We start from the raw sequence: 13,365 nt of genomic DNA on the forward strand, positions 1-13,365 counted from the left end.
TATTTCCCACACAATTGACTAATTGACTAACCTTTGCCACGTCAGCTTCACCGGCTCTTTCGCTCCTAAACCCAACTGTAGCATTCTTCATTTCTTCAACACATTTCTCCATTTTCAACAGTGGCTATAATCAATTATGTACTCTATTGCTCTCAATAAAATAAAATTTTAAGATTTCAATTATGTATTTTTTATTCTCGATAAAATGCAATTTTAGAATTTTGATTAAATTTTTATGTTTTAATTATGTACTCTGTTATTTGGGCTTGGTACTTGAGTTTACCCTAAGGCCAGTCTAATTCTTTTAGACCACCTACACACTCTAAGTCTGCGAGCCAAGTAGCAAGCCATATTGTCAACATGATGCGACGAAGTCCACGTCGCAGCCTCCAGCTCCATCATTGGCATCTGTAACGGCTTGTAACGACCGACGGTTATAGCCCAGCGATATGATAGACTTTAAGTCTGTGTTATCCCCTGCATTCGACTGAGTCTACAAATAGACTAGTCATTCTATGCATTCCACACACCAATCTACAAAGTATTCTGCATCATAAGCTTTATCTTCTTTTAGCATTGTTCTTCTATCGAAGTTCTGCCTTGCCTCCATTCAGTTCGTTGGAACTCTACTGATAGTAGTGCTGCTATATCAGAGACGAAAAACCATTTTATTTTTGGGGACGACATGCCAATCCGAGAGCACTATCAGGTATATCTCGTTTTGCGTACAGAGGCCTCCTCGACTTGGCTTATTACTGGTTTATGATTTTTATTATTTCGAGTTTGTTATTGAGTTTCCATTTTAGTCTTTTTTTTATTCCTTCTTTTTTTGGGTTGTATTATGCTGGTTAGTTTTTTTTTTACCTAGAACCGACACTTATATTATTGATAACATGCTTTCATGATTCTAATTGACAAACTGAAAAAGATGTTAGATGCAGTTTCATAGGGTAGATAATTCTAACTATTTTAAAGTTATAAAAAGATGAACTAAAATGAGTGTTTTTTTAATATTTTGTTTATTTATATGAGATAAACAAATGGCTGTGGATGACTATAACCCTTAATTAGTGATGATAGGGACAGGAGGGTGATTAGGGTTTAAGTATGCCAAATTATTAAATACTGTTACATTGTTGATATATCTATAAATTATTGATGGGTTCATCATTTTAAAAAAAAAATTATTAATGGGTTCATTTTAGTTTGGGCTTTACTTAGGTCTGCAGTTACAGTCCCACGTGTAGATTTTTTCCCCAGAAATTGAAGTCCGATTTTTGCTTAACATGAAGAATTGATGAGAAATTGGTATTTTTCGAGCTGAAAAGAGAGCGTTTGATCTGCCGCACGGATATTCATGAGGTGAAAATTTAGGGGGAGACCGCCTACAAGACGAGGAGGAACATCAAAGGAAAGAAACAATCAATTTATGCCGAGATCCTCAAATATTGTATATCAATCTATAGGAAGCTGAGTTTTAAAGAGCTCAAGTTCAAGTTACACTCGAGGTTCGTTCAACATCTCGAATTCAATCCCTCATTTTTAGGAAGATAAATTGCGCATTTTTATGCCAAGTATATACCGTCCGGTTGATTTTACGATTCGTGGGATTCCAAATTGATTGTTTTTCACCAAGGTTAAAATGTTAGTTGTGTTTGTTTTGGATGATTGATGGGAAAAATGGGCTATTTGGCGTTGGTAGTTGGTGCATTGCCCGATGATAATGTCCTTTTATACCCGTTAAAGATGAGAAATTTCGAAATTTATGTGTTCTTACGGTGATGATGAATAGAAGAGTTGCTGCATTTTTTAAGACTTTGGTGCATCTAAAGTAGAGTGCTTTAGACATAATGATTTAGGCATAAATACATTGCACATTTCTAGTTTAGTGAGAATTCGGATTGGTATGTTTGTTTACCTTGTACTTGAAGTCAAAGATCACTACAATAAGTTGCTAAATGTAATTTTCTATTTGTGTAGTGCTTTATACAGCCAATAAAAGGGATTTGGTTGATTTGTTGGTAAACACATTGGCGTTTCTGGAGGATTCCATGGCAGGCAATGGCCTGCCAACACTGGGCCGGGTGAAACTTGTTGATTTAATACCATCCGAAGGCATTCCTTCGGATTCATATAAACTGTCAGTTTCAACTTTGTCGCAGTCATTGGCTCAATATTCAGCGGCCATTATCCAATTCCCCATGAATTTTGGAGCGCTCTTAAGGTCTTGTCTTGAGTCATCACGTCTCTACTTTCATCATAAACCGTCATTTCCTTCTGCTGATAGTATTCAGCACAGCGAGTCTCGTGAATGGTGCAAGACATCTGGTTATCGTGCAGACCCTCACATGTGGCAAGAGATTTATGATTTTAGACCTGGGCTTACTTCTACTGAACCAGGTAATGAAATTGAAATCCCTCCAGCAGGCCTAGTTGACATATACTCGCTGCTTGGGAAAGCATCTCGTGACATACTGGATGCTATCAGCTTCTACCTGAATCTCCGTAGTTCACCATTCACTGAAATACTTGATAATGTTCCCTTAAGAAATCGTGAAATTTCATCTTCTGTAGTGTCTGTCTGTTGTCATGGGAGGCCCTCTTTTCAGGGAGCACAACATCATAATTTGACTGCTCAAGAAGATGGTCAGATAGTTATGTTCTCCGACCATGACTATCAGGTCGATAGAAGCCTTTTAACCCTTCTCAAATCCGATAAGGCAGGACTATATATAAGAGATCTTCATGGTCATTGGGTTCTTGTGGATGGTGATCTTGGGCCTCAAGAAGCAATAGTGTATCCTGGACTTGCTCTATACCAGGCGACTGCAGGTTATATAAATCCTGCTATGTATCGAACAGATATTAGTAATCTGCAAGGCTCTATTTATGGTCGCTGCACACTAGCATTCAAACTCATGCCTAAATCCATGGCCAGTCTCAATTGTTCAGAGATGAGAGCTGCCGGGCATGGAGTGGAAGCTCAGTTCCAGCTTCCTGTGCCAGTTGATGACTTCATGCAAAGATCCACAGATCAACTCCTTAGCCGGAATAGTTTTGCCACTTTTGGTTTCCCGGCAGCCCAAGAAGGTGGGTTTTCATTATTCACTCCTTTTCCTTATATTGAAAAGTTAGTGGCTCAATACGTCCTTACAGTTAACTGCTTAACTAATGCTGTATGATGTATCATTCCAGTAGCTTACTGTTTCATTACTAATGTGTGAATGTGTTGGAAATTTTGCTATTATGTGTTTGCAAGTATCCCATTAAAAGGCAATCTGATGAATATATATACTTTATTTCGAGGCAGAATCCAGCTCTTTCCTTGTACTACCAACCTCATGGTTGCATTTCCAGTTATCTCTGTTAGCTTATTAATATTCTAAACTTGGCCCCATTAGACAAATGATCATTGATGTAGAAAGCAGTAGCTGGGCTACTGATTGGTGCCTTTTGCCTGGATGATGGACACGATCTGTTGCAGGATCCATCCCCTGATTTGTTACTTTAAGTTTTATTAAATAACTAAATGTTTTTTTTTTCACATTTAATAGCCCAAATATTCTTGAAATATAAAAGTCATAACAAGTTTAGTATTTCTGGAATTAGACTGAACAGGGCCAAGGATATAGGTCATGTTTCAGTTACATGATTTTTTTGGTAAAGAATAATGAAAAGGCTGTCTAACTGCCAAGAGACTTCCCAAGGAATGATTCCTAAAAAGGTCAATTAGGCCTAAGGCTCAACTAAGCCCCCCTAAGGGGTGTTGAAGCCTTTGCACCACTATAATATGTTTAGATGTCATTGTGTCAATCCGAATGAGGAGTACAATGGGAAAAAAATAAACTCATACTCCCTTCGTCCCACATAAGTCACTTTCCTTTCTGGGACATCCCACTTAAAGTGACACATTTTCCTTAAATGGAAACTCCATCACCTCTACTTTATTTTCTCTCCTCTCTCCTCTCAACTCACAAAACAATAGTACCTAAAATCCAATGCCAAAAAGGAATGTTTCGCCTTATGCAGGACGAAGGGAGCACTTAATTAGCCAGTTTGTTTCCTCTAAATTGACTTCTTCCTTTTTTTAGATTATCGAGTTAATGGTGCACATTTGGAAGAATATTGTGGTTTCTTTTTCTAATAAGTTTATCCATGGGATGCTTGCTAAACCACATGAATTGTTTTAAGTTGATTTACTTTTTAAGTAAAGCTGTTTTTAATGTTCATTTTTGGTAAAACTGAAGTGCTAATGAGCAATGATCCTTGAAAATTACTTCCTGCAAGTTTTTATACTTTGATACCCTTGTTTTTAAGTAATAAAAGCATGCCAGTATCATTTAACTAGACTTGACAGACGAATTTGATCTGCTATTCTTCTGAAAAAAGTGCTTGCAAACTTCTCTTATGCTGAAACTAACAAATATGAAGTATATTTCCTAACAATTCAACATATTTTAGCTATATAAGCTAGGGCAAGCAGTGCTATAATGATTTATAGAAGTCAAATTGTTGATGAGGTAGGCAATGAATAGAATAATATATGTGGATATGGCTGTTTCTGAATTTGGAATGCCTCTTCCGGTAATAGAACCAAATCATATGTTTGCAATATTTGTTAACTTGGGATGCTGTGCAAAAACATCTTTGAAGCATAATGCTAGTTCCTTCTATACATTGTTTGAAATCCATTCTCACTCTTTACTGCATATAGTTTCTCTTAGCAATTATGCTTGTCTGTCTTAGTTAGAAGTTCATAACAACAGGTCCTTGGGTCGATGAACTACTGGTACAGGATCTATAAAACCAATTATGCAGAGGAAGAAGAATAATCTAAGATGTAAGCCCCTTCCACCTTCAAAGAGGCTCCGGCTCGAGGCCCAGAGAGTCTTGAAAGAGAGGGTTCAAGATATTGCTGATAAAAAGGGCATAAAGTTGAGATTTTGCACCTTGAAGGAGTGTGAGGGTCACATCAATTCGATTGACAGTCCTTGCGCAAATGTGAGAATGGAGATTGGGTGGCCACCAGGAGTTCCATTTGTCCACCCACACGATCTTCCAAACAAGGCAAAGATTGGATTTCTGGAGACCTATGAACCGGGATGGTCAGAGACAAATGATATAGAGTAATGCCAACTGAGACAGCAACTGCATTTGTGAGTACCTTTTAATTATTTTGTTCTGTATTTAATCTCAAGTTGACTTCAATTCTCATTGGAAATCATTGATTTTGTGTGAAAATGTTCAGATATTGGATGATGATTTATAAGTAATAGCAATATATTGTACACCTTTAAAATTGGAAAATCGTTGGTTTAAGTGCTTTTTGTGTGTGCTTTTCATTGTGAAAAGATGTGAGAAACAAAACATTTCTATATGTTTTCAATCTCTCCATTTGTTTGATTATGTAAGTAGATGATGTAAGTAGATTATGTGAGATTCACAGTAGCATATCTGTATTATGATTTGGAAGATGTCTTAATGTGATAGTATATTGTTTCAATAGTACGGTGTGATTTGGAGCAGTAAGTTTCACACCAAATTTAGTTTGAACGTGGTAATTTATGAAGGTGTTTCGTGTATTGTCTGGGGTCCTATTAAAATGATTGTCTTATATTGAATATAGATGATATAATTCCATTCGTAAGCCTTTAAATAACGCATCTCTATTACTTTATTCTTTAACTGACTAAGAGATACCATTCATCACATAAGCATATTGTCTATTTGCTTCTTGTTGCAGGCAACTGATCTCGCAGGTCTCCTTTGTATGATCTTACAACGTGTCTGCGCTTGACTGGAGTTGGTCTCATAGTCATAGGCACGGAGTTTTCTCCTGCCATGAAAGTTTTGTTACCATAGGAGTTTGGTTGTAGAGGGATAATGTACTATTATCATTACTATAACTATTAGCTCATTCTATCATTGGAGAATTGAAAGACCACAAATGTAATCAAGTCTGATACTAAATTTAAGATGTATATGTTGCAGCTAATTCTGACAGGTTTGCTCTGGTTTCCCCCAACTAGAGATTGAACTATATATTTTCTGTTGAAATATGATTGCTTTGTCTGCATTGGATATTTATAAGAGTTCAAATCGGCATTTACTATTTTATTTCTCTTAATTTTAGATTTAAATAGTTGAAAATGTTTTATTTGTGTAATATGATATTATTATATACATTTATATTCTTTAAAGTTCACATAATAAATTAGTTCTTATTTTTTAATAAAAAATTGTAACTGGTTAGAAAAATCATTTGGCCCGTGCATGGTGACGTTAGCAAGGTATTAAAACATATAACCTCACAAATATTTAAGTGCAGAGTGAGCAGATTAGCATGAGAATAAACATCATTCTCAAGCATTTTCAATGGAGTTATAATTTTTAGACAAATGAGCAACAACTAGTAAACAATTCCAAAATGGAAGAATATAGACAATGAAAATTTCGAGAGGGGCCCTATACACTAAGGCCCATGTGAAGGGGGGCTGTCTTCCAAAGACCAAATATTGTTAACAAAATTAATTAATTAAATTCAGTAAACAACAAAATGCATCAAATCTTCCCTTCCACCCACATTTAATCTCTTGGTTTTTATAATCCATGCTTACAGCTAGTCCCACATGCTTTGCTTCTCCTAATCCCATTCAACACCTAATCCTCACATATTTGATATTTCTCCATCAATTAATTAACTCATGCATACATTCTATGCTTAACTAACATTTCCTTTCCATGGCGAGCGATGGGCGAAGGAGAGAAGGCGTCTACGTGTACGACATGATCGCGGGAGCTCCACGAGCGCCCGCGGCCGCCAAGGGCGCGGTGTGGGGGTCGTTGGTGAGGTCGAAGACTTATAGGGAGAAAAACAAGGTGGGGGAGCAGCCGAGGAGGTCGGAGAGGAGGTCGGTGTCCGGGGCAGAAGGGGACGTGGGGGCCGCCGCGGCGCTGCTGCAGGTGAAGGTGTTGGCGAGTGACATGCCGGGGTTCATGCAGCTGCATGCCTTCCGATGTGCTAGGACTACTTTTGATGCATTGGACAAGTTTAGCTCCAAGCATATGGCTTTTACCATTAAAAAGGTAATTTTTTTTATTTCTCTCCTTTTTTTTTTTCTATTTTTAGTGTTTTTTATTGTTGCGGTTCATTTGTTATATTTGTGTAGTTTTGTCCTTCAAAATGATGATTAATATTGAATATGCTTATAAAGTTTAAAAGTAGTACTGTAGTAGCTTGGTGGCATTATATTTTGATTGAAAAATAATCTAGAGATTGATATCAAAGAATTTGTACGGAATGAAATGTTTGTTTACGATGATTTGTTTGAGAGTTTTCTAGGTGCGCTAAGGTTTAATATAATAATAATAATATTATTATTATTATTATTATTATTTACTCCTTATATATTGGATAGTTCTTTAAATTTGAATATTATAATTAAGACAATTAGAAGAAAATAACTAATTAGCCCTTTAAAAATTAAGGTCAAGTTTTCATTCTAGTACTATATGCTACTTGTTAATTAAATCGTTTCTTGTATGTGCGTGTTTGCCTAGTGATAGTGGTTGATGTTGATCCCAAAGGTCTCAGGTTGAGTCCACCGTGAGCAATATTTAGATTTCTTTATTAATCAATCAAACAAGATGCAAGTCTTTTTGGCACGGAGGTTAAGAAAAAGATATTTTATGCATTAAGTGGCAAAAGAATAATGCATGAAAACGGATAAAGTAATAAGAGAAAATGTGTACACTTTTTGCCAAAAATAAAATAGCTTTATGAACCTCCTAAAATGAATATACGACTCAATTTAAGTTACATATATCTAATTGTTTTTTTACGGTGCGGATGTTATGCAATTATTAGTACATAACTCTATAAACATGCAAGATAATAAATTAATAATGCCATCTTCATTTGTTTATGTTTACAATGGCGAAACATCGATCGTGCATCAAGGTTAATTTTGGTTGTCTTAATTACAGTCATGTTTTGGCTTCATCATTCATCCACGATCGAGGCCTATATAATTTGTCTTAAAGCTGGTTTTGATTAATTACGTTTATGTATTTATATGCCCATCAATATGCGTACGAAACCTTCCAAGTAGATCCAAACATATTCATGTTATATTATAGACGACGACGATGGAGGTCTAATCACATAGACACAACCATGATCGTTTGTTATATCTTACGACATACACCTAATTAAATGTACCATGCATATACAATTAACCAGATCAATATTTGTCAAATATTCTCCACTTGATTAATCATGCTGTGACGGCCCATCTCATGACTCTTAAAACTAATTATAAATATTTATTCATTCTTACAAAGCCGACATTCTTCATATTCTTTCATAATGAGTGGAGCCTAAGGATCCTCTCTATATATTATTTTATTTTTGCATATTTTGTATTGTGAATTGGTGATCACATACATACAATATCGGTCTATGATTACTTCTTCCAAATAAAAATGAATTAGAGTAGAAAGACAAGTGTTGGTCCTATGCCTTACAAGATCCTAAAATTCAGGGTGCTTGAATTGGCTCGAAGAGAGATCATTAAGCTCTTGTCTGGCCAAGAAAATGACTAGTTCCCAATAATGTATAGAATATTGCAAAATTATTTGAAGACAAATCATGTACGGAGTATTAATTTTTTTCAAAATGTGTGACAGGAATTCGATAAGGTGTATGGACCTGCGTGGCATTGCATTGTTGGATCGAGTTTTGGGTCATTTGTGACACACTCAACTGGATGTTTTCTCTACTTCTCTATGGAGAAGCTATACATTTTGGTGTTCAAGACCAAAGTTGAAAGAGCATTACTTGATCATGTTTAAATGTATATATTCAAGTTTTTATTTTTTTTTGTTAATCTTTACTTTTCTAGCCTCCAGCCATGTGTGTTCCAGATACTAGTAGAAGTATATAATTAAATACATTGAAGTTTGCAATAGTCAGATATTTATTTAATTTGTAGATTAAAATATTATTTTGAATCATACGAGATACGAAGATAAACCATTGCCGAGTTGTGTATCCAATTGACATTAACTATGGGTCGTCGACTTGTCGTGTAAGTCTAACCAGACAACATGCACGTAAATGAGTCACTGTTTATCCAGATTGCCTGAAATCAAAGCCGAGTCGACCACCCTCTTTTTTTTTATAGTGTGCAATTACGCAAAGAAACATTGTCACTTGCTCCTTTACAAAAACGTACTTCACCACTTACCATCTTTCATTCTCGCCCTTTCCCTCAGTACCAAACATAGTCTCCCAAAGAAGTTGTAATCCCTTCCTAGATTATCTAAGTATAAAAGATATAAAATGAACATAGAAGAAATAACAACTCTCAACGTTGAGATAAAACTGGAGAAAAATATCTCTCATTCATATATTCAAATAGAATGAATTACAAAGGAAAGCAAGAGACTTATTTATACTCCAAATACAACACGTAGCACGCATGTGCTCGAGTGCATGGGAGCATGGGTTTGATCACACACGATCAAAACCCTTATAACTGCCTATAACTACTAACTAACTTGCCAGCTCACTTCAGTGTCTTCCTTCTTATTCATCACGCCTCATTTTTCACTTTATTCTCATTTGCATTTATATTTCAATATCCCCCTTCAAGATGGACTATATAAACTTTTAAAGTTCATCTTGGATAAGACTCCTTGAAAAGCCATTTCTCCCAAAGGCTTGGTAAATATATCAGCCAGCTGCAATGTGTTTCGAATGTGCAAAGGCTTAATGATCCCTTCCAAGTATTTTTCTCTCACCGTGTGACAATCAATTTCAATGTGTTTAGTACGTTCATGAAACACCGGATTAGAGCAGATATGAACAGCTGCTTGATTATCACAATATAAGGGAACAAATTTCTTTCTTTGTATCCCAAAATCTTCAAGGAGAGCTGCTGCCCATACTACTTCACAACTAGCTTGAGCCATGGCTCTATACTCAGCTTCAGCCGAAGATCTGGAGATTGTGTGTTGCTTCTTAGCTCTCCAAGATATCAAAGAAGAGCCTAATAGCAAGCAATAACCAGTCATGGATCTTCGAGTATCAGGGCAAGCTGCCCAATCTGCATAAGAGAAGATGCTTAAAACAGATTCTACATTTTTAGAATAAAAAAGACCATGTCCAGGAGTGCCCTTGATGTATCTGAGTACTCTTTCGGCTGCTAGCCAATGTTCCTCACAAGGTTTAGAAACATATTGACTCAACATATGTACCGCAAAAGTAATGTCTGGTCTAGTAATGCACAAATAGAGGAGTCTGCCAATCAACCTCCTATACTTTGAAGGTTCTGCCATTACTTCACCAACTTTTTGTCCCAGCTGCTTGATAGGATCCATGGGGACTGAAGAAGGTTTACAACCTATTTAACATGTGTCTCTTAACAGATCCATAGCATACATTCTTTGAGACACAAGAATACCATTTTTGCTTCTAGCAATTTCTAGGCCAAGGAAATATTTTGGAATGCCTAAGTCTTTAAATTTGAAATGCTGAGCTAAGAACTTCTTAAAGTTCTCAATCTCCCTCTTATCACTTGTGGCTAACAAGATATCTTCTACATACAACACGATGCCAAAAAAATCAGAACCATTTTTCTTACAAAAAAATGAATGGTCCGAGACCGATTGTTGGAGGCCAAAACCGCTCAAGACTTGTGATAATTTCAAGTACCATTGTCTAGAGGCTTGCTTTAGACCATACAGAGATTTCTTGAGTCTGCAAACAAGTTTAGTCCCCGGCTCAGACTCAATCCCTTCAACGGATAGCCCAGGTGGCAGATTCATGTATATTTCTTCTTCTAAATCTCCATACAAGAAAGCATTATTGATATCAAGGTGACATAAGTGCCAATCATGAATAGCCGCAAGAGCAAGCATGAACTTTACTGTAGTCAACTTTGCCACAGGAAGAAAGGTGTCCAGAAAATCAACACCTTCTAGTTGAGACTATCTATTAGCAATAAGCCTTGCTTTATATCTTTCTACTGATCCATCGGCTTGAAACTTCACTTTGAAAACCTATTTGCAGTCTATAGGGATCTTTCCAGGTGGTAAGGCTGTAATATACCAAGTCTCAGTCTTTTTCAAAGCATTTAGTTCATCTTGAATATCCAAATGCCATTCTGGGATTGGAGCTAATTTCATGCATCGGTTATGTGATGAAAAGTCACCATTTAGTGGGTCTAACACAAATTTTAAGCCAGGTGTGTGAAGGAATTCGCTAGGTCCAGGAAGTACTGAAGGCAGTGGACCAGCGGAGGAGAGAGACGAAAAGTAAGCAGAATTAAGAAAGAAAATGGCCGGACGAAGGAAGTCCAAAGCTGAGCGCAAAGAAGACTATTCACACAAAAGAGTCCCTGCTGGACCCACTTCCATGCCTATATAAAGAGGAGCATGCAACACACGACATATAGATGATTTAGCTCTCAGCTCACACACACACTCACACACTTGGGAAAATGGGGATTCTGGGGTAGTTAGAGGTTTCATCTTCGGAAAAATTCTGTTGCAACACCGTCCTCACGGAGGGCGAAGATACAATCGTTACTTTTCAGTTTTTTGCATTTTGGTTCCGTCGAACTTCACCGTTTTGGAAGTCGACTGCTCGTGCTACTTATCGTTATTCTATGAAGTACATTTTATGTCATGATAGTGTTGATGTGAGTTGATCTATGTTGATTTTATGTTCTGGGGAGTTTTATTTCGAAGGTTGATGGTTATTTTCTGCTGTTTCGATGTTTATATACTTGATCTGGGAAATATGTTGTTAATCTGTGGTTGTAGTTGTTGATCTGTGGTGATTCAGCAAATCTGTAGTTATGGAGATGGTTTTTATCGTATTTTGGTTCGGATGCTTGGATCCGGAGTGGATTTAGCATCCGAAGTGTGGATCTGAACAGGGAAAACTGAGTTGTGCATGGATTTTGGTTTTCTGTTTTCGTTTTCATGTTGCTTCGTCTAGTATCGTAGATCTGCCTAGTTTTAAACTGTTCTTCATTTTTTTTACTGTTTTTATAATTCAGTCTGCTTCGTTTTAATTCACGTTCTCTCTCTGTTTTTACTGATTGTTTCATGCCAAAGGTTGGAGAAGATGATGTCGCTGTTAGTTAGTCATTTAGTTAGTTATTTTGCAGCCTTTTAACCGTACTCTACCTTTTTTCAGAAAATGGTCCCCACTTGCAGTTGTTTTCCCAGGTCTAGGTAGTTTAGGAAATAGTTTTCTTAGATCTAGAAATTGTCTCGCTTGTTCCAGTTTATATGCATGTTTCCTGTTTCTGCCTAGATCTAGTTGTTAGCGTAACAAATTTCAATTACCAAGTCTAGTATAAATTCCTCAACCCCAAGTTGCGTGGCAGCAGCCATACCACCCAAAATCTCTTAAATGCGTACTTTCACATCTGTCCTCGTGGGATCGATCCCTACTTCCCTATACTAATTTTAGTATACGTGGTTGAGGGTTTTGAAGAGATATTATGTGTGTCCGACGACTAAGATCTTTCAGCATTCCGTGAGTTCCTAGACCCTGTGATCTAGTGGATTCTCTGGACCCAGGAAGCTTGACATTCCTTATTGTGCACGCAGTTTAAAAATATCCAGAGTTTCGAGCAGCCTGAGAGTAAGTGGCTGGCTCAAATACTGCAGTCATCAGAATGACATATTGAAGGTATGTTGGTGTAAGATTTGATAGAGTGAAGTATGAAGATATGGGATAGGGAGTGGCTGAGGATACTGAATTACATAAGTAATTAGTCAAATGAGAGGGTGGAATTATTTGTCTCCCAGTTCTGGTAATGGTCAGTGAAGGTTGAGTGTTATTTTGTGAGGATGAAGGAAGATCAGGAGTGGCATTATTTTGTGGAGCTTTATTCAGTGAGGCTGAAGAAAGGTCTGTAGGTATGGTGAGCACTTTGACGCTTTTGGTGAAAATTTGTCTCTGCCTCTATGAAGAGTGAAGACATAACACATGCATCAAAAGACCTTTAAGTGTGGGTAGGAAGACTGTTTATTGAACAAGATATGGAAAGGAGTGGTATTTTGAGGTATCACAGAAGATGGTGTTCTATTTATAAGGTAAACAACAGTGAGAATGCAATCCCCCCTGAAATGTATAGGTAAATGAGATTGGAAGAGAACACTTCTAGCCACATTTAAGAGGTGTTGATGCTTTCTCTCCACCCTAGCATTTTGTTGGGGAGTTTCTACACATGAATGTTGTAGGATTGTGCCAAACTGAGTATATAGAGAGGGTATGGAAAACTCTGGGGCATTATCTGTTCTGACCACTTTTATTTTCTTAGAAAATTGGGTATGGATAGTGTT

General features: G+C 36.9%; 2 protein-coding genes across 2 annotated transcripts; both read left to right on the plus strand.

Annotated features, from left to right (window-relative positions):
* The first annotated feature begins 1,177 nt into the window (after positions 1 to 1,177).
* LOC125190114 (2-oxoglutarate (2OG) and Fe(II)-dependent oxygenase superfamily protein) lies at positions 1,178 to 6,090 on the plus strand. The gene is made up of 4 exons (XM_048087314.2): positions 1,178 to 1,508; positions 1,981 to 3,090; positions 4,796 to 5,156; positions 5,744 to 6,090. Exons 2-3 carry the CDS (start codon positions 2,052 to 2,054, stop codon positions 5,128 to 5,130), a joined length of 1,374 nt encoding a protein of 457 aa, XP_047943271.1. The 5' UTR covers positions 1,178 to 1,508; positions 1,981 to 2,051; the 3' UTR covers positions 5,131 to 5,156; positions 5,744 to 6,090.
* A 528-nt stretch (positions 6,091 to 6,618) lies between these two features.
* On the plus strand, positions 6,619 to 8,968 carry LOC125187788 (dynein light chain, cytoplasmic-like). Its single transcript, XM_048084426.2, has 2 exons — positions 6,619 to 7,086; positions 8,689 to 8,968. Exons 1-2 carry the CDS (start codon positions 6,742 to 6,744, stop codon positions 8,851 to 8,853), a joined length of 510 nt encoding a protein of 169 aa, XP_047940383.1. The 5' UTR covers positions 6,619 to 6,741; the 3' UTR covers positions 8,854 to 8,968.
* The last annotated feature ends 4,397 nt before the right edge of the window (positions 8,969 to 13,365 follow it).

The sequence above is a fragment of the Salvia hispanica genome, chromosome 5 (genome assembly GCF_029641045.1).
Source record: "Salvia hispanica isolate PSC_SH4W2 chromosome 5, Shi_PSC_v1, whole genome shotgun sequence".
Classification (NCBI taxonomy): Eukaryota; Viridiplantae; Streptophyta; class Magnoliopsida; order Lamiales; family Lamiaceae; genus Salvia; species Salvia hispanica.